This window comes from Ascidia mentula, chromosome 1, assembly GCF_947561715.1.
Source record: "Ascidia mentula chromosome 1, kaAscMent1.1, whole genome shotgun sequence".
NCBI lineage: Eukaryota > Metazoa > Chordata > Ascidiacea > Phlebobranchia > Ascidiidae > Ascidia > Ascidia mentula.
The window spans coordinates 9,770,498-9,790,587 of NC_138566.1; the positions used below are offsets into that span (position 1 = coordinate 9,770,498).

Genomic DNA, 20,090 nt, shown 5'->3' on the forward strand with positions numbered 1-20,090 from the left:
TTTTCTCTGAACGAAAGCAACAATGTTACAAAAACATACTGCTGGTCGTTTGTTTTTACAAAAGATCAAGCCACACAACTCTTTTCACAAGGTTAATATATACACGCGGTAGGTGACGATCGGGAGTCGGTTAACCGCATCGTACAAGATGTAAATGGTCTCCTCGTACAGGGCATTTATATTTAAAAATTCCTAATGTAAGTGTCAAAAACATGAATAGATGAATGTACACAAGTTACGCAACAAACGCTTTATGCATTGAGGGTTTACATTTGGTTAACCCACATCACAAGCAGGAATATATAAATCTGAAAATATTACAGTCTTTCTTTTGCCACGATTTTATAAGGAAGAGTGGTGAAGACTGTGCCGTTCGACCCCATTTCAATTTCAGGAAGATTCCCAGGTTCTGGAAGAATTTCGAACTTTTGAATCATTGAGGTCAGGAAAATGAAAAGCTCCATTTTGGCAAGTTGCTCTCCTACACAATGCCGAGGTCCAACAGAGAAAGGTATGACGTAATTAGATTGGACGAAACAACCTTCAGCATCCAAATGACGTTCGGGTTTGAATTTCTTTGGTTCATCCCATAAGTTGGGGTCGTTGTGAACTGCCCAGATATTCGGTGCCACCTGCGGAAGAAATCATTTACAAAACAATAGTCGAAATTCAAGAGCTTGCAATGAAAACGATACATACTGTGGTTCCTTTTGGTATTTCATATCCAGCAATCTTAACATCTTCGGATGTGCAGTGAGGTAAACTAAAAGGCACCAATGTCCTGTATCTTTGAACTTCGTGAATAAATGCCGACGTGAAAGGCATATCGTCTTTCATTGACATTGAAGGTTTGCCGCCTTCACCTGTAGTATTTTACATTAGTTTCTCATCGTTACAAACTATTCTTAAGTTGTATGTTCGTCCTACCAATTACTTGCACAACCTCCTTGTATATCTTGTCTTGGGTGTCCGGATGGTGAATCAGACAAAGAATCGCCCAACGCAAAGTGCTGGAAGTTGTCTCTGTTCCAGCCCCAAACAAGTCCCGGATGTATTGGAGAAGTTGTAGATGCTGCAGCAGATTAAAAGAAAATACAAAAAATAGTTAAGCGAAGGGACCTGTAAGGTCTCATCAGTGCAGCTGCTGACTGTGGAGCCAGCTTTTACATTTGCACTCACACAGATTTTCGATTTGTGGTACCTTTCGAGACGTTACAGGTGGAAACAGTGTGTACACTTTGTCTGCAGCTCTTTATGATTATTATGGCTCATTTTGCGGAAAATTAAAAAGATATTACCGTAAATGTTTCTTTGTTTTCATCCATTTCAGCTAGATATGCGTCAATAAAATCACGTAGTTCGTCTTTCTGGAATGTGGACTTGTGTTTTTCTACTTCCTTTTCAAATTCACCTGCATGTAATCACACAAAAGGCATTTTATTGCTTACTGACTAGTAATACTGAACTTACCGATTATGAGTTTGACGTCACTTTTCAGCTCTGCGACTATACCTGAAAATGGCGGAATGAACCGAAGCCAAGGCACGAAGGTGAGGGTTATGAAAAGGGCATTCATTCTCGGATTGTTAAACCTTAAAGAAAGGATGTTTTTCTTACACATTTGAAAACAGGATTGAAATATTTGCAGAAAAATTAACATTGGCATGCACACCAATATACCAACCACTTATCCAATTCTTGAAGAAGGTCGTTAAACCAAGGGTCGTCGTAGTGGAATCTTCGTCCAAACACAACCCCACATATCACATTTGACACAGTGTTTGCCAAGATTCTCTGATAGAAATTAAGCAGTGTTCGATGAAATTTCGACAAAAATTTTTCGGCAAGCAATTTATCAAAAGTAGTTTGTTTTCAAAGCAATCGTTGGCTCTTACTGTCATCGAAAATGGTTTTCCCTGTTGTTTTCTTATCTCTCCGTTCATGTAATCGACTTCTTCAATGACACGATCTTCCATGCTGTGTTTTCCCATTCCAAAACTGATATAACATAGAGTTGCTTAACCTTTGAATTTTGTAATATTTAGAGCTTTAAATCTTCACAGTATCCAAAATTTCATGCAATTAAAAAAATTTTCTCGAAGATTGAGTCACGAGATATTATTTAGGTTTGAAAAATTCTCACCCTCTCAACGTCATGAGACCAAACTTTCTCTGTATCTTCCACTTTTTTCCATAATCGAGCAAGGCCAGTCCGTTACCAGCGGAGAGGTGGTGAAAAACCGCAATGTTCGGTCTCCCAGAGAAAGAATCACCAGATTTTACAAGGGCCTGTCCAGACAAAGTAAATTTCAAATAAACGCAAAACAAAATCTTAATTATTCAAACCTGCTGAATATAATCGTAATCATTTAGAACAACCCAATCCTCACGTCCGAAACGGGTCGTCATGATCGGGCCGTAAGTTTTCCTCCACTTTGCGATAACTCGCTCGGGATAAGCGTCAAGATATGGGATGATCCCCACTAAGGGGAATCCCCTTGGACCGGGTGGCATTTTCTCGGGTCTTCGGTACCAATAGAACAAACCCAGCGCCATCACAAGGCAAACGATAGAGTATGTGAAGTCAAAATATTGAAACATTTTTTTGAGGATTCTGCACTGCTGCTTTAAAAAACAAACAACACAGAAGTTGACAAAAACACAAATCCACCTTGAAAGCTGCTAAGCCTTATATGCAGCATCGCCATGCACTATACTGACGTGCATGTGTTGCACATTCAACACTATGCAAACTTTAACAACAACTTTGCAAGTCATAGCACACTAAATTAAAAATACTTTCCAGGCCGGAACTTCAGAAGGGGGATAGGAAATTAACAGAGCGCACACACAACGTCACGCACTAAACAAGCACAGGCACAGGCACAGGCACAGGCACAGTCACCACGCATGCACATATATAGTTGTCAAAGTAGTAATTAATAGTCTGGCCCGAAGCATTATTTCAGTCTGCTGCGTTGTTAGTGTTTTCAGTGCAAGATTTCTCAAGCAAGCAGAATTCAACAATACTGAGTTACACTCGGGCTTCGGGCAGTCGGTTTTGTGCGTTGCCCCTTAGACCGAGGTCACGTGACAAACAAGGTTTGGGTCTTTGTTTGCGGCCAATCTGTTCGTAAATACCTACATCAAAGTGTATTGTTTGGCATTTTCTGCCACACCCATGCGCTTGGCGTAATAAACTTCAGGAATTGTAATCTAGATACATTTACAAAGTTTGGGACATGTTAGTTCTGTAAATTCGCTACGGTCTATACAAACACTAAAGCCATTCATTAATAACTTTTAATAAATCAAGAACATCTTTTGGTTACCCAAAGTGAATGATTTAGAAGATAGAATGACAAGTTTATCAAGACACTGACATATTTTGTTGAATTACACATTCATGCACGGAGAGTGTGTTTGTGGATAGTGTATCTTTTTATTTCTGTGTGACAAAAAATAGGATTCCGCAATGTTTACTGAACTACCTCTAGGGTTCCATGCGGCCAAAAACGTGAAGGGCCCTGATTTGAAATAATCTTCCAGCTCAATGAATCGAATGTTGTACAAAATGGAACTCAAGCTAAAACAGGTTGATGTTATTCAAAATAAATCTTCAGCTCCATCACGGGGGTGTTATTTATCATAGACCACTTTTTTCAATATCATCCCCTTTACATGAATTTGGTGCGTTACAGTGATGAAGCTACACTAACACACCGAGCAACTCTGTGATCATCAGGCAATTTCTTTCAATTCCAATAAAATCCCGTCTTTTCTGAAAGGATAGATTTAGGTTATTTATGTGCACTCGAATCGAGTATGAACATCACGACACACTTTTTCAGACAAACATCTTGTTCATGGCTTTCTGTACCGTTTCGACCTTATTTTCAGTATCAATGTGAGGAAAATCTATTTGTAATAGGTCATTTTTCTCTGAACAAAAGTAACAATGTCACGGAATAATACTGTTTTGTCGTTTATTTGTACAAAAGATCAAGTCACAAACCTCCTTTCACAAGGGGTAATATATATACACGCGGGAGGTGCCTATCGGAAGCCGGGTAACCGCATCATACAAGATGTTTATGTTTACCAAAATGGTCTCCTCGTACAGTGCATTTATATTTAAAAATTCCTAATGTAAGTGTCAAAAACATGAATAGATGAATGTACACAAGTTACGCAACAAACGCTTTATGCATTGAGGGTTTACATTTGGTTAACACACATCACAAGCAGGAATATATAAATCTGAAAATATTACAGTCTTTCTTTTGCCACGATTTTGTAAGGAAGAGTGGTGAAAACTGTGCCGTTCGATCCCTTTTCAATTTCAGGAAGATTCCCAGGTTCTGGAAGAATTTCGAACTTTTGAATCATTGAGGTCAGGAAAATGAAAAGCTCCATTTTGGCAAGTTGCTCTCCTACACAATGCCGAGGTCCAACAGAGAAAGGTATGACGTAATTAGATTTGACGAAACAACCTTCAGCATCTAAATGGCGTTCGGGTTTAAACTTCTCCGGTTCATCCCATAAGTTGGGGTCGTTGTGAACTGCCCAAATATTCGGTGCCACCTGCGGAACAAAGTATTTACAAAACAATAGACGAAATACAAGAGCTTGCAATGAAAACGATACATACTGTGGTTCCTTTTGGTATTTCATATCCAGCAATCTTAACATCTTCAGATGTGCAGTGAGGTAAACTAAAAGGCGCCAATGTCCTGTATCTTTGAACTTCATGAATAAATGCCGACGTGAAAGGCATATCGTCTTTCATTGACATTGAAGGTTTGCCGCTTTCACCTATTACATTTTATATTAGTTTATCATTTTGACAAACTATTCTTAAATTATATGTTCGTCCTACCAATTACTTGCACAACCTCCTTGTATATCTTGTCTTGAGTCTCAGGATAGTGAATAAGACAAAGAATCGCCCAACGCAAAGTGCTGGACGTTGTCTCTGTTCCAGCCTCAAACAAATCCCGGATGTAATGAAGAAGTTGCAGATGCTTTAACCAAACATAAGGTATTAGGTTACTCGTATGATCTAGCATAGTTTGCAATTTGCTATAGACAGGCTGTACACACTGTTTCGACCAACATAAGGTCTCATCAGTATAGCTGTCTATGAAGCTCTCTATGTTTATTATGGCTGTTTTTGCGGAAAATTTTAAATATATTACCGTAAATGTTTCTTTGTTTTTGTCCATTTCAGCTAGATATGCGTCAATAAAATCACGCAGTTCGTCTTTTTGAAATGTGGACTTGTGCGTTTCTACATCCTTTTCAAATTCACCTGCATATAACTACATTTCAAGCAAACGGCCTTTTATTGCCTACTAACGAGTAATACTGAACTTACCGATTATGAGTTTGACGTCACTTTTCAGCTGGGCGACTATACCTGAAAATGGCGGAATGAACCGAAGCCACGGCATGAAGGAGAGGGTTATGAAAAGAGCATTCATTCTCGGATTGTTAAACCTTAAAAAAATTGTTTTTCTTACACATTTGAAAACACGATTGAAATATGTGCAAAAAAATAACATCGCCATGCACGCCAATATACCAACCACTTATCCAATTCTTGAAGAAGGTCGTTAAACCAAGGGTCGTCGTAGTGGAATCTTCGTCCAAACACAACCCCACATATCACATTTGACACAGTGTTTGCCAAGATTCTCTGATAGAAGTTAAACAGTGTTCGATAAAATTTCGACCAAAATTCTTCGGCAAGCAATTTATCAAAAAGTAGTTTGTTTTCAAAGTAATCGTTGGCTCTTACTGTCATCGAAAATGGTTTTCCCTGTTGTTTTCTTATCTCTTCGTTCATGTAATCGACTTCTTCAATGACACGATCTTCCATGCTGTGTTTCCCCATTCCAAAACTGATAAAACATAGAGTTGCTTAATCTTTGAATTTTGTAATATTTAGAGCTTTAAATCTTCACAGTATCCAAAATTTCATGCAATTGAACAATTTTTCTTGAAGATTGAATCACGAGATATTATTTTAGGTTTGAAAAATTCTCACCCTCTCAACGTCATGAGACCAAACTTTCTCTGTATCTTCCACTTTTTTCCATAATCGAGAAAGGCCAGTCCGTTACCAGCGGAGAGGTCGTGAAGAACCGCAATGTTCGGTCTCCCAGAGAAAGAATCACCAGATTTTACAAGGGCCTGTCCATACAAAGTACATGTAAAATAAACTCCAAACAAAATCTAACTTATTCAAACCTGCTGAATAGAATCGTAATCATTCAGAACAACCCAATCCTCACGTCCGAAACGGGTCGTCATGATCGGGCCGTAAGTTTTCCTCCACTTTGCGATAACTCGCTCGGGATAAGCGCCAAGATATGGGATGATCCCGACTAAGGGGAATCCCCTTGGACCGGGTGGCATTTTCTTGGGTCTTCGGTACCAATAGAACAAGCCCAGCGCCACCACCAGGCAAACGGTAGTGTTTGTAAAGTTTAAACAGTCAATCATCTTTTTAACGTTAGTGTACTGTGGATGCAACCAGTGTTGTTAAAACAACAGAACTCGATTTTTCAAGCGCAAAGCTGCTAAAACATTTATTGTGAAACATCATAATGTATATGAACACAGTATACCAACAAGTATTGGTTGCATAGATGTTTGATAAGTTTTATTAGTTAACACGTCGCATACTTAAAGAGGCCTTTTCCCTACATAAACCATGCAGTCCACTCTAGTTAATACGTAAATACAGCGCTTCTGATCAGAAAACCAGACAGAGTAGGCTGGTAGACAGGGTGTACACCCAACGTAGCACGCTGAACAAACACAGGCGTTTGTCAACCAAGAATATGTCAAAATATATTTAGTAATGCTTGCTTGACTGACTGAACTATAAACTATTAGCCTGTTGGACTCTGATGATATTAGCCTGTTCGCTTTCAACACAAGATTTCTCAAGCAAGCAGCATTTAACATTCCGCAACGACTTTGTCACAACAATACTTTGTCACACTCAGTCTTCGAGCATCAGGTTTTATGCTTCGCGGCACAGCCCGAAGTCACGGGACAAACACGGGAAACGTGCCGCGTCTCGTCCGCAAAACAAGAGGCGTGTTGTGGGCGTCGTCATTATCGATGGCTTTTTGAAGGACTGTCTGATTCAAAAACCAAAATGCCTAGGTTTGCTCCATCAACCAGTTGTCAAATATTCGACCATGAATGTAAATTGAAACTTACCACAATTTTGACAAAAATAATTCGTTTAATTGCATGACATTTGTATTGAAACTTCTCCCGGTATAGCTAAATTTAGAATATGCACAGAAGGTAAAATACTATTACACCGTGTCACAAAATTTTCGCTAAACTGGATTCACATATAAGTCTGTGTAGAATAGAAATCTGTGCGAAGTGACCCGGTGTAATAATATCTTCAGCACAGAAGAATAATGAGCATGTGATTTCTATTCTTTATCAGTGACGTCACATCTTCCAGCGTGTAACCGACTGGCCCCATGGCGATCACGAGGGTGGCGTCGCGCATAATCACATAGCGCGAATGATGCAATACGGGCGAAGATATACTGTTAACATCGTGCTTTATGTCAATATTTTTATGCAAAAGCTATTAGTAATATTTCACACATGATGAAAAGAAATGTCGACAACATCTATAATAAGGGAACAGTTGAAGTATACCCACATTTACATTTTACACAAAAATGTTTTGTTGAAAAACTTTTACTAAGCAAGACAAAATGGATGCAAGGCCTTTCCTAGCGCACAAAAGCAACAAAAATCTTACCGCGAAAATCAATCGAATATGCCTCTGAATTCAACATAAATCGAAAGGAACAAGCTAATATTTGTTGTTTTATTAGTTTATTGCCTTTCTTGCGCCACAATTTTATAGGGATATGGAGTGAAGACATTTCCGTTTGAACCGTTCTCAATTTCAGGAAGATTTCCAGGTTCTGGAAGAAATTCGAACTTTTGAACCATTTTACCACGACAGAAAATTTCGAGGATAAAAAATCATTTGATTACCAATTTCTTGAATAATTTCGTTGTATATTTTTTCCTGTGTTTCTGGATATGAACAAGACAAAGAATGGCCCAACGCAAATAACTCGACGTTGTTTCTGTGCCGGCCACAAACAAATCTCGTATGTAGTAAAGTAGCTGCATTAACTGAAAAGAAAAACATCTACGATGCAATGCATCTGTATCGAGCAAGATAAACATGAGGAGTTATACTGTGAAAAGAACAAACCACAAAACTCTTTTCACAAGGGTAATATATACACGCGGTAGGTGACGATCGAGAGTCGGTTAACCGCATCGTACAAGATGTAAATGGTCTCCTCGTACAGGGCATTTATATTGAAAAATTCCTAATGTAAGTGTCAAAAACTTAGATGAATGTGCACAAGTTCCGCAACAAACGCTTTATGCATTGAGGTTTTACATTTGGTTAACGCACATCACAACCAGGAATATATAAATCTGAAAATATTACAGTCTTTCTTTTGCCACGATTTTATAAGGAAGAGTGGTGAAGACTGTGCCGTTCGACCCCATTTCAATTTCAGGAAGATTCCCAGGTTCTGGAAGAATTTCGAACTTTTGAATCATTGAGGTCAGGAAAATGAAAAGCTCCATTTTGGCAAGTTGCTCTCCTACACAATGCCGAGGTCCAACAGAGAAAGGTATGACGTAATTAGATTGGACGAAACAACCTTCAGCATCCAAATGACGTTCGGGTTTGAATTTCTCCGGTTCATCCCATAAGTTGGGGTCGTTGTGAACTGCCCAGATATTCGGTGCCACCTGCGGAAGAAATCATTTACAAAACAATAGTCGAAATTCAAGAGCTTGCAATGAAAACGATACATACTGTGGTTCCTTTTGGTATTTCATATCCAGCAATCTTAACATCTTCGGATGTGCAGTGAGGTAAACTAAAAGGCAACAATGTCCTGTATCTTTGAACTTCGTGAATAAATGCCGACGTGAAAGGCATATCGTCTTTCATTGACATTGAAGGTTTGCCGCCTTCACCTGTAGTATTTTACATTAGTTTCCCATCGTGACAAACTATTCTTAAGTTGTGTGTTCGTCCTACCAATTACTTGCACAACCTCCTTGTATATCTTGTCTTGGGTGTCCGGATAGTGAATAAGACAAAGAATCGCCCAACGCAAAGTGCTGGAAGTTGTCTCTGTTCCAGCCCCAAACAAGTCCCGGATGTATTGGAGAAGTTGTAGATGCTGCAGCAGATTAAAAGAAAATACAAAAAATAGTTAAGCGAAGGGACCTGTAAGATCTCATCAGTGCAGCTGCTGACTGTGGAGCCAGCTTTTACATTTGCACTCACACAGATTTTCGATTTGTGGTACCTTTCGAGACGTTACAGGTGGAAACAGTGTGTACACTTTGTCTGCAGCTCTTTATGATTATTATGGCTCATTTTGCGAAAAATTAAAAAGATATTACCGTAAATGTTTCTTTGTTTTCGTCCATTTCAGCTAGATATGCGTCAATAAAATCACGTATTTCGTCTTTCTGGAATGTGGACTTGTGTTTTTCTACTTCCTTTTCAAATTCACCTGCATGTAATCACACAAAAGGCATTTTATTGCTTACTGACGGGTAATACTGAACTTACCGATTATGAGTTTGACGTCACTTTTCAGCTCTGCGACTATACCTGAAAATGGCGGAATGAACCGAAACCAAGGCACGAAGGTGAGGGTTACGAAAAGGGCATTCATTCTCGGATTGTTAAACCTTAAAGAAAGGATGTTTTTCTTACACATTTGTAAACACGATTGAAATATTTGCAGAAAAATTAACATTGGCATGCACACCAATATACCAACCACTTATCCAATTCTTGAAGAAGGTCGTTAAACCAAGGGTCGTCGTAGTGGAATCTTCGTCCAAACACAACCCCACATATCACATTTGACACAGTGTTTGCCAAGATTCTCTGATAGAAGTTAAACAGTGTTCGATAAAATTTCGACCAAAATTCTTCGGCAAGCAATTTATCAAAAGTAGTTTGTTTTCAAAGTAATCGTTGGTTCTTACTGTCATCGAAAATGGTTTTCCCTGTTGTTTTCTTATCTCTTCGTTCATGTAATCGACTTCTTCAATGACACGATCTTCCATGCTGTGTTTTCCCATTCCAAAACTGATATAACATAGAGTTGCTTAACCTTTGAATTTTGTATTATTTAGAGCTTTAAATCTTCACAGTATCCAAAATTTCATGCAATTAAAAAAATTTTCTCGAAGATTGAGTCACAAGATATAATTTTAGGTTTGAAAAATTCTCACCCTCTCAACGTCATGAGACCAAACTTTCTCTGTATCTTCCACTTTTTTCCATAATCGAGCAAGGCCAGTCCGTTACCAGCGGAGAGGTGGCGAAAAACCGCAATGTTCGGTCTCCCAGAGAAAGAATCACCAGATTTTACAAGGGCCTGTCCAGACAAAGTAAATTTCAAATAAACGCAAAACAAAATCTTAATTATTCAAACCTGCTGAATAGAATCGTAATCATTCAGAACAACCCAATCCTCACGTCCGAAACGGGTCGTCGTGATCGGGCCGTAAGTTTTCCTCCACTTTGCGATAACTCGCTCGGGATAAGCGTCAAGAAATGGGATGATACCGACTAAGGGGAATCCCCGTGGTCCGGGCGGCATTTTCTTGGGTCTGCGGTACCAATAGAACAAGCCCAGCGCCACCACTAGGCAAACTGCAGTGTTTGTATAGTTTAAACAGTCGTTCATAATTTTGTGCTCTGAGAATGCAATTGCTCATGTTTACAAACAGCAGAACAAGTTTTCATAAACGCTAAGTTTGTTAAAATAACAGAACTCGATTTTCTTGGCGCAAAGCTGCTAAAACATTTATTATGTTACATCATAGTGCACAGTATACCAACGAGTATTGGTTGCATAGGTTTTTGGTAATTTTTATTAGTTGACACGTTGCATACTTAACGTGTTAACTAACTAAGGCCTTCTCCCTACAAACCAGTCCACTCTAAAGTAAATACAGCGCTTCTGAGCTGAAAATCAGACAGATTAAGCTGGTAGACATGGTGTACACCCAAAGTGGCACGCTGAACAAACACAGGCATTTATCAACCAAGAATATGTCAAAATATAGTTAGTAATGTTTGCTTGACTGACTGAACTATAAACTATTAGCCTGTTGGACTCTGATGATATTAGCCTGTTCGCTTTCAGTACAAGATTTCTCAAGCAAGCAGCATTTAACATTCCGCAGCGACTTTGTCACAACAATACTTTGTCACACTCAGTCTTCGAGCATCAGGTTTTATGCTTCGCTGCACAGCCGGAAGTCACGGAACAAACACGGGAAACGTGCCGCGTCTCGTCCGGAAAAAAAGGGGCGTGTTGTGGGCGTCGTCATTCTCGGAATAGTTCCTGGCTTTTGTGAAGACCTGCCTCATTAAAAAAACAAAATGCCTAGGTTTGCTCCGTCAACCGGTTGTCAAATATTCGACCATGAATGTAAAGTATTTGTAAGACAAACATGCGTACATGTGCAAACGCTTCTGGTCCTGTGCACGCTTCACTGGTCGCGTATTTACAAGCGAAGGAAAAAAGTCTTTCGGCAAAAGCAAAACAATCCGCAAAGCCGTTACGCACCATTGCACAATAACACCATTCGAAATTTAGTTTGGAAGCTATTTATTCAAAACATTGCGCTATATGGGTAAAACACATACTGTTGCGGACAAGAGATTTGTTTGTAAAAAGTTGTCACACTTATACTGTGGGCCAAGTTAAACTTTGAGTATAGATGTCAATATCAAGCAGTCATTTCAAACACTTACATCTGAAGTGCTCTTTCTGAATAAATGATACGGGCTGCCCTGGCGGTGCCCATCAACAGGTAGATATTTGCAAAAGACAAGCAAAACGCAATTTTTTTTGTCTTTTTTAATTAAACTTTGTACACAAATAAACTTATTTTACGCGAAAAACTATAACGTTAATGAAGATGCAAAGTTCCAACAAAAAATTTATAGCATATTTTGAGTCAGCATGTTTAAGCCGATTTTACAAAAATATTTTGCAAAGCTTTGTTTAGTCTCTGAAAAACCTACATTTATAAAAAATTGAGCTAATGATGATTGGTCATGTGTGACGAATTTTCCATTTTTATTAATTTTGCCTTAATGGTTGCCTTTGTTCGTAACAGGGTTTTGCGACAGTTATTTGGTTGTTTTCTTTTGGAACATATTGGTTGTCATGACTTTAGGCTCAACAATACTCTATCGACAATGGGTTCGTAGGTTAAGAGAAAAATGTCAATTAGAAAGCGAGATGGTACCGACGGATCTGTCTTGTAGACAACAGATGCAAACATACATGCCCCTACAACTACTTTTACACGTCAAGTTGTGCGACTCCTATCTAACGATTGGACCATCATGCCATTTCTTCCACATTTTTTCGGTAAATTAATAAAGATAAAAAAAAAATGCTGGATTAAAATTGTCTTGTACTTCTCTTTTTAGTCTATGGCAAAGTAAACTGTAGGGTTAACCGCCTTGGCATACAGCAAGCTGACACGAATGTTGTTAAATTTTATTACTGAATAATAACCGCCAAATAGGTTGCGGAGCAGCTTAAACCACACACTCATGATGCAGAAAAAGGCATGGCGAAGATCAAAATACTTGAGGTACTTAGGCTATATAGTGCGTCATTGTTTGCCGCATCAAGACCAGTCTCACAGAAACGAGCAACAAGAATGTTGTTTGTCATTGCACACATGTAACAACAGTGGTTTTGCTTGCTAGAAAGCACATTTAGTTAACTGAAAGCGAATTTTAACAAATCTATTGCAACTCCTTTATTCAAATAAATTCGACAAACCAATACTTTAAATATTCAAACGAATTTTATAACCTTTCATTGGCTACTATTTCATAAGCATACGGTGAGTACACAGTTCCTTTGGAGCCTTCATCAATATCAGGAAGATTTCCAGGTGCCGGTGAAAATTCGAATTTTTGAACCATTGAAATCAAAAATACAAAAAGTTCAATTTGTGACAAAAGTTTTCCGAGACAATGTCGTGGTTCTACTGAAAACGGTATGACGTAATTTGATTTGACGAATCGGCCGTCGGCGTCCAAGTGCCGCTCTGGTTTAAACTTTTCCGGTTCGTCCCAAAGGTTTGAGTCGTTATGAACAGCCCAGATATTTGAAACAACCTACAAAAAAATAACATTCAGATAACACCACTGCTTATGCGACAATTACGCGATCTTACTGGTGTGCCTTTCGGAATTCGAAATTCTCCCACATTCGCATCTTCAGAAGCCGCGTGACGAAGGCCTAAAGGAACCAAAGTACGGTATCTTTCAAGTTCTTGTATGAATGCAGATACGTAAGGCATGTCTTTTTTCATTGACATTGTAAGGTTGCCGCTCTCTCCTGCGCCAAAATAAACATTTTGGTTTGTTGAAATTTGTCTTGAAGTTTCTAAAACTGCAAATAAGTTGACTCTACCAATAACATTGATGATTTCTTCGTGCAACTTTTTCTGTGTTTCTGGGTAATGGACAAGACAAAGAATGGCCCAAGCAAGAGAACTTGATGTTGTTTCAGTGCCGGCCACAAACAAATCTCGTATGTAGTGAAGCAGCTGCATGAGCTGCATAAAAAACAGTTTCCAGCAATTTGTTAAGTAAGGCGAGTATTCAAGTACTTAAAATGATAAGTACAAATTCTCACAGTAAAAGTATCTTTGCCCTTTTGCATCTCCACAAGAAAAGCGTCGATAAAATCACGCAACTCATCTTTCTGGAAATCTTCCTCGTGCTCTTTCACTTTCTTTTCAAATTCACCTGCATTAAACGAAGATACAACGAAATTGATGTCTTGTCTTTTTTGACGAAAACCTGCTGTTTTGTATTTGTTCTTTAAAATATTTTGTTACAAAAATGCAATATTTTCCGTATAAAATAGAGGATACGTCCTAGGAACTTTATGTTTCAAAAATAACTCTAATAGACATTGTCTCTAATAGACGTTGTTTAGGCTACTGACCTATAAGAAAACCGACATCTGCGAGAATTTGTTTCATGTATCCAGAAAAAGGTGGTACCCACTGCAACCACGGCGCGAAAGCAAGCATGTGCAAAACATTACTCGTTTTTGGATCTGTCAACCTAAAAATTGAAACAATTTTGCCACTAAGTTTAACAAGAAGTTCAAAGATCTCTGAAGAAGCCGATCCCTACCATTTGTGTATAACGTGAAGTAATGTTAAAAACCATGGGTCGTTGTAGTCATAGCGCCTTCCAAACACAACCCTGCATATCACGTTTGAAACAGCGTTCTCCAAATGGTTCTGCACATTGCGTACAAAACAAAATAATTGCCAGAAGAGCTGTATTGCAGCGAAAAAACATTTCGGGCAGTATCAGCAGTAATTTAGTTATTTTACGTTTGTGAATTAAAATATAGGTTAATGAGCTTTTTCTAATTTGTTTACTCTCAAGACGAAAGGTTTTCCATGATATTTTCTTATTTCTTCGTTCATATATTCGACTTCTTCCAGAACAAGATTTTCCATGCTGCTTTTTCCCAATCCGAACCTGAACATTGCAAATATATTTAGTATGTTTTTGTTACGATTTTTCTTTCCTTCACGTCACCTTTCACTTTTGTTAGTCATTGTATCTATTTCATTGTTTTCACCTTTCTTGCTGGCACCTTGTAATTTCACTGTTTTCTTTCGTTGTAACCACTTATTTATTATATTGTTTTACGCACGTATATCGCTTCTCTAACTTCACTTTCACCACACTAGTTTATTACATTCGTCTCCCCTTTCCTATTATTTTACGCTCCGTTTATTTTTGTATGCCCCGGATGTGCCGCGTGTCGGAAAGGCGCATCCTGATTGGTTGGCGATTGCATGTAACGAACGATTTCCCTAAAACGAGGAGTCTTCTTCTGGGCGTCGCGTTGTGAACATCTCAGTGTTGTGTGAGTTGTCGGGATCTTTGCCAGAACGTATTGTATTGTTTTTAGTCGCTTTTAGTTTAACACGACGTCCAATAAGTTAAATCAGCCTGGGTTACTTTGGCTTTGTGGTGAGCCGTTATTGCAGGGTTCTGGGCAGTATCAGAATTTGGGAGGCAGTTTTGTGCAAAGTACCGAATTAGGTAGAAGGGTTAATTGGGGGATAACATCGCCACCCAAAAACATCTAACCGCTTAATTGCAAAGCTGCCGAAATAATTCCGTAACATTTTTTTCTGCTGTTGGTCGGGTAGACTGTGTATAATGACGTGTACTATGTACCTTTGCACATGAATGCAACTGGGTTTGCCTGCTAATTGTTGCAAAAAAAACCTCGAGACATGCCAAAACAGTCCTATATTGCAACAAGCTATTCTTACTCTCGAAGCGTCATCATTCCAAATTTCCTCTGCGTTTTCCATTTCATTCCCTCGGTGAGAATCAATCCGTTTCCATGTGAAATCGCCTCTAACACCGGCACTTTAGGACGCTCGGAGAAAGACTCGTGACTCTTCACAAAGAGCTAACAACGGAAGCAGCTGTTTTGAACCATGTGTTGCAACTCACGCTTCTTTGAGCAGTTTACCTCGTTTATGACGTCATAGTTGTTGAGAACAATCCAATCCTGTCGACCAAACCGCACTGACATGATGGGACCGTATGTCTTTCCCCACTCCGCTAAGTTACGTTCCGGATGTGAACCGCGAAAGGGGATAACACCCAACAAGGGTATTCCCCTTGGACCAGGTGGCATTGTTTTTGGTCTGCGATACCAATAGAAAATACCCAACACGGCAGTAATACAACCGACCAGTGCGGTCCAACTTCCAAAGAAATCTTCCATATTCTTTTGATTCAACGCGCTTGTACTGTGTTTTTGAAATGTTTGTCAAGTTATGTCAAATACCTCAATATTCACGAATTATTGTATTTGCATACCGATTTTAACCATCGTAAATAAAGGTGAAACCTTGCATTCTCAAAATTAACCATAACTTTTCGAAGAAAACTACTGCCAACTGTTTTAATGCGTTATGGCGAGTGAATGCACTACACTGCAACGCCATATTGTCGACTGTATTGCGAGGCGGAAAAATACAATGTTTTGCAACGAACTAGAAGCGCTGTTGACAAATGCTGATCAAAACATAAAATCCTATGGCCGATTTAAAAAATTCGTAAACTTGAGAAACCTATACTGCTTTTTTTGCTGCCAGGCATACTTATTAATCAGAATTGTTCTTCTGGCACTCAAGTTTCTAGTCTTTATTTGAAACCGACGTTTCGTCTGCCATCCGGCGAGACTTTCCACTTTGATTACCTACTTTGATTCTTAACCTTTTTAGTGTAATGCTACCTAACATGAAAAAAAGGTCTAATTTTTCGCGACCATCAACAAATACTTCCGCTAAACGTGTTATGAAGTCAAAACGACTAGCACTTTTGTGAAATTAGCCTTTCGTCAGGGGTGTTTGGGAGAACACACCAATCTCATGAATTTTTATGCAATACAGTACACTGTTAAAAAAATTTACAGTAAAAACTACTGTCAGTAAAAAGACGAACCCGTCCCGTAAATTTTACGGCAAAATGTATGTATATGTTACAATGTTTTTTTGGGTAATTTACCAAATCATACTGTCAAAACTAGCCTACATTTTACTATCTATACCTCCGTAAAATTTCAAGTTATAGCACCAAATTTACTGTGGATTCATAAGTATATTTTGGTGTTTCAACATCATAACCACCAATGCCACAGCGAACGAAATACATACCAACCACCGGTGCCACAGCGAACGAAATACATACCAACCACCGGTGCCACAGCGAACGAAATACATACCAACAACCCGTGCCACAGCGAACGAAATACATACCAACCACCGCTGCCACAGCGAACGAAATACATACCAACCACCGGTGCCACAGCGAACGAAATACATACCAACCACCGGTGCCACAGCGAACGAAATACATACCAACAACCCGTGCCACAGCGAACGAAATACATACCAACCACCGGTGCCACAGCGAACGAAATACATACCAACAATCCGTGCCACAGCGAACGAAATACATACCAACAATCCGTGCCACAGCGAACGAAATACATACCAACAACCGGTGCCACAGCGAACGAAATACATACCAACCACCGGTGCCACAGCAAACGAAATACATACCAACAACCCGTGCCACAGCGAACGAAATACATACCAACCACCGGTGCCACAGCGAACGAAATACATACCAACAATCCGTGCCACAGCGAACGAAATACATCCTAACCACCGGTGACACAGCGAACGAAATACATACCAACCACCGGTGCCACAGCGAACGAAATACATACCAACCACCGGTGCCACAGCGAACGAAATACATACTAACAACCCGTGCCACAGCGAACGAAATACATACCAACCACCGGTGCCACAGCGAACGAAACACATTTCAACAACGGGTGCCACAGCGAACAAAATAATCACTTAATTTTACAGATAATTATGCTTCAGTGTCATTTCCCAGAAGCTTTGCAAGCTTTAAAATCTTGGAATTAACTCCTGAAAACCTCCTTTTTTTGGTGGATTTTGCACCAGGTGCATTAATCTTGAAGATAAATCTACATGATCAACAAAATTTGTCACAAACTTCAGACTAAATGATTTTAAGTATCATACCTTTGTAAGAACTCCATAGTGAGTTCACCATACTTGGGATAACTTATATTAAACACATAGTATGTTGCAAAAAGGCAGACCAAGGCCACAAAAAAGTTTTCTGTTGAGCATACAATATTTTTTTCAGCTGCAACACATATCTCATTGCTGGAGGACGGAGAGCTACCTGTAAAATCAAATCTCATAACAAAAGAAAGTAAACTTGGAATTGGCTTACATACCAAATATGATCAAAAATGGTGTGGGTGGAATTTCTCCCAAAATGTCGTCCATCATAAATTCATCCTATATACAAAATTGCATTATATACATGTAAGCAATAAAGTAAGTTTGTACTTCACATGTTACATAAAACTAAATTTGTCCAGGTACAATTCAATTTGAACTTGACATGGTCAATTATTTTATCTGAACCATAAACAAGTTTCAAATGTTTTAATTATAAATACCATGTAGCATTTAATTAATGCATGTTGTTCCTCGTTGAAATAGGCTGTCAGCAATGCCAAAACTTCCATTGTTTTAGGACTTTTTTCCTCTAATTGAACACATTGATCTTTAATGTCTTTATACACTGCTTTTATTGGAAGTTTTGAAGAAAACTTCAGTGCCCTACAAAAGATGCACTGAATAGACTGGTTAAAGGATAAAAATGTCTGCTGGAAATTACTTGTATATTTGCTGACTTTGTTTCCTCACATCTGTCGGAAGTCGTTTAAAGGTGTCATGAGTCTGCCTTAGCTGATCATAATGTTGCAAAAGATATTGGGGTTTGCTTAAAAATGGCCAATCCTCCATAACTGTTTTAATTGTGTTACCATCGTTTATACTCTTCCTTTGTTGACCAAAAGTACTTTTCATTAACCTGCCAACTTGTTCAATATCTTTGTCAACTTTTTTAAATTCATTTAAAAGCCATGTTTTGGCGGTTGTATCGGATACATCTACATCGGGCTTCCAATTTACCACTCCATATGGCTGCAAACGCTTCCCACTTTGTGGTACTGTCCTGTTTCCAGTACATTGAAGCTTTCTAAAATTTCTACTTTCATTTTCAAACCTATAGTAGAGCTGATTCGTTAGGGTGTTGTGGCCACTCCCAATAGGGATGCCATCAATCAGATCCCTAAAAGAATCTGGATATTTCTCAACTATCGCAATCGCGATTCTTTCGAGGTTTCTCCTGCCTGGAGTCTTGGTTATCTGAATAAACCTTTCATTTTGCTTCAATCATACAGTAACAACTTATAATTAAACTAATATAAATCCAAACTCGACACTACAACAAAAGCTAAACTGAGTTAAAACTGTTGGTAGTTTTTTGCACATATCTACTATTGTAACTAAATATAACCTTCATAACATCTTCAACTGTTGCATGGACAATCTCTTTGCTTAAATAAATTGGGGGTCTCTTTCCACTTTCCAAAATGTCCATGAGTTTCGGAGAACATTTATTCCATGGAATTTTGAAACTATACATCCACTGTGATGTATTTAAATCATCATTTGAACTTTGTGAGGAACAGGGCTCCGTCGAAGAACCAGATATAGAATCTATAACAATAAAATTATTACCAGCAAATCTATATGCACCAACTTCTAACTTACCAACCTGTATCAAATTTAGCAGCTTTCAAAAGTTTCCGGGCCTGGACTAAATTAAAAATTCCAAGTAAATCACTCGTTTCTACATGTTCCAAGTCTTTCAATGTCAACACTCCAAGACTCTCCAAAAATGAGGAGCAGTTTTGTAAGTGTGTGTCACTTGACAATTCGGGTAAAATTCTCAGTAAGTTAGCATTCATTTTGTCACCTATAAAAAGTACGAAATTTTTTTGGATGCTATTGCAAAACAATTTCACTTAAAGTACAGATTGTTTCAGCGCAAATATTTTAGCACCATTAACATTATAAATAAAGAATGGAGCATGTGAAGGCAGTGTGTGTACAGACACACAACATATTTCAGATAGCTGGGGTGAAATAGTATAAACACCATAGTGAGGATAACAACATGCCAGGTGTTTGCGGACAATGCAATGTAAACTGCCTTCATGAATGAATAAACCAATCAAAAGACCCAATTGCAGGTCAAGGTTGACTTTAGAAATTATTACATACATATTGATTTGGAACAGTGTGCAATTAAATTTCGCCGATTTCACAAATACACACTTTAGAGCATCAACTCCAAAATTCTTTACAGCATCAATTATTTCCTGTGGATATGATACATTTCCACACACAATTTCAACCTCAGGACCAAAATAACCACATTCAAGTAAGCATGATTGAAGCAACTGGTGGCTGTGTGATAATGA

General features: G+C 38.7%; 4 protein-coding genes across 4 annotated transcripts; all 4 read right to left on the bottom strand.

The window, feature by feature from the left end:
* Positions 1 to 317: 317 nt before the first annotated feature.
* On the bottom strand, positions 318 to 6,521 carry LOC145910353 (uncharacterized). Its single transcript, XM_082997484.1, has 19 exons — positions 6,253 to 6,521; positions 6,050 to 6,195; positions 5,801 to 5,903; positions 5,589 to 5,698; positions 5,378 to 5,499; positions 5,199 to 5,311; positions 4,880 to 5,024; positions 4,652 to 4,815; positions 4,274 to 4,584; positions 3,484 to 3,586; positions 2,347 to 2,625; positions 2,144 to 2,289; positions 1,896 to 1,998; positions 1,685 to 1,794; positions 1,471 to 1,592; positions 1,299 to 1,411; positions 928 to 1,072; positions 700 to 863; positions 318 to 632 (listed from the first exon to the last, which is right to left on the bottom strand). The coding sequence occupies exons 1-19, from the start codon at positions 6,505 to 6,507 to the stop codon at positions 318 to 320; spliced, it is 3,069 nt and encodes a 1,022-aa protein (XP_082853610.1). The 5' UTR covers positions 6,508 to 6,521.
* Positions 6,522 to 7,349: 828 nt separating this feature from the next.
* On the bottom strand, positions 7,350 to 10,800 carry LOC145914141 (cytochrome P450 2C23-like). Its single transcript, XM_083001923.1, has 10 exons — positions 10,545 to 10,800; positions 10,342 to 10,487; positions 10,093 to 10,195; positions 9,882 to 9,991; positions 9,668 to 9,789; positions 9,496 to 9,608; positions 9,125 to 9,269; positions 8,897 to 9,060; positions 8,047 to 8,829; positions 7,350 to 7,973 (listed from the first exon to the last, which is right to left on the bottom strand). Exons 1-9 carry the CDS (start codon positions 10,797 to 10,799, stop codon positions 8,515 to 8,517), a joined length of 1,473 nt encoding a protein of 490 aa, XP_082858049.1. The 5' UTR covers position 10,800; the 3' UTR covers positions 7,350 to 7,973; positions 8,047 to 8,514.
* Positions 10,801 to 12,949: 2,149 nt separating this feature from the next.
* LOC145910438 (cytochrome P450 2J6-like) lies at positions 12,950 to 15,926 on the bottom strand. The gene is made up of 9 exons (XM_082997603.1): positions 15,669 to 15,926; positions 15,463 to 15,605; positions 14,551 to 14,653; positions 14,297 to 14,406; positions 14,103 to 14,224; positions 13,788 to 13,900; positions 13,563 to 13,707; positions 13,324 to 13,487; positions 12,950 to 13,264 (listed from the first exon to the last, which is right to left on the bottom strand). The coding sequence occupies exons 1-9, from the start codon at positions 15,924 to 15,926 to the stop codon at positions 12,950 to 12,952; spliced, it is 1,473 nt and encodes a 490-aa protein (XP_082853729.1).
* Positions 15,927 to 17,590: 1,664 nt separating this feature from the next.
* LOC145910531 (sterile alpha motif domain-containing protein 3-like) lies at positions 17,591 to 19,574 on the bottom strand. The gene is made up of 7 exons (XM_082997724.1): positions 19,382 to 19,574; positions 19,121 to 19,323; positions 18,437 to 18,990; positions 18,216 to 18,378; positions 17,988 to 18,051; positions 17,767 to 17,932; positions 17,591 to 17,708 (listed from the first exon to the last, which is right to left on the bottom strand). The coding sequence occupies exons 1-7, from the start codon at positions 19,572 to 19,574 to the stop codon at positions 17,591 to 17,593; spliced, it is 1,461 nt and encodes a 486-aa protein (XP_082853850.1).
* Between the last annotated feature and the right edge of the window lie 516 nt (positions 19,575 to 20,090).

Bases quoted from the DNA above. Each gene is read 5' to 3' on its own strand.
- LOC145910353 (XM_082997484.1), bottom strand. From the start codon at position 6,507: ATGATTGACTGTTTAAACTTTACAAACACTACCGTTTGCCTGGTGGTG. The intron at 4,585-4,651 runs GTATGTATCGTT...TTTGTTCCGCAG, and splicing joins AAATACCAAAAGGAACCACA to GTGGCACCGAATATTTGGGC. The intron at 1,073-1,298 runs GTAATATCTTTT...AATCTGCTGCAG, and splicing joins AAAACAAAGAAACATTTACG to CATCTACAACTTCTCCAATA.
- LOC145910531 (XM_082997724.1), bottom strand. From the start codon at position 19,574: ATGAATGCTAACTTACTGAGAATTTTACCCGAATTGTCAAGTGACACA. The intron at 18,379-18,436 runs GTAATTTCCAGC...CATCTTTTGTAG, and splicing joins CAAAGTCAGCAAATATACAA to GGCACTGAAGTTTTCTTCAA. The intron at 17,933-17,987 runs GTATGTAAGCCA...TTGATTTTACAG, and splicing joins ACCATTTTTGATCATATTTG to GTAGCTCTCCGTCCTCCAGC.
- LOC145910438 (XM_082997603.1), bottom strand. From the start codon at position 15,926: ATGGAAGATTTCTTTGGAAGTTGGACCGCACTGGTCGGTTGTATTACT. The intron at 13,708-13,787 runs GTGAGAATTTGT...TTTTTTATGCAG, and splicing joins AGGGCAAAGATACTTTTACT to CTCATGCAGCTGCTTCACTA. The intron at 13,265-13,323 runs GTAAGATCGCGT...ATTTTTTTGTAG, and splicing joins GAATTCCGAAAGGCACACCA to GTTGTTTCAAATATCTGGGC.
- LOC145914141 (XM_083001923.1), bottom strand. From the start codon at position 10,799: ATGAACGACTGTTTAAACTATACAAACACTGCAGTTTGCCTAGTGGTG. The intron at 10,196-10,341 runs GTGAGAATTTTT...ATGTTATATCAG, and splicing joins GGTCTCATGACGTTGAGAGG to TTTTGGAATGGGAAAACACA. The intron at 9,992-10,092 runs GTAAGAACCAAC...AACTTCTATCAG, and splicing joins GAAAACCATTTTCGATGACA to AGAATCTTGGCAAACACTGT.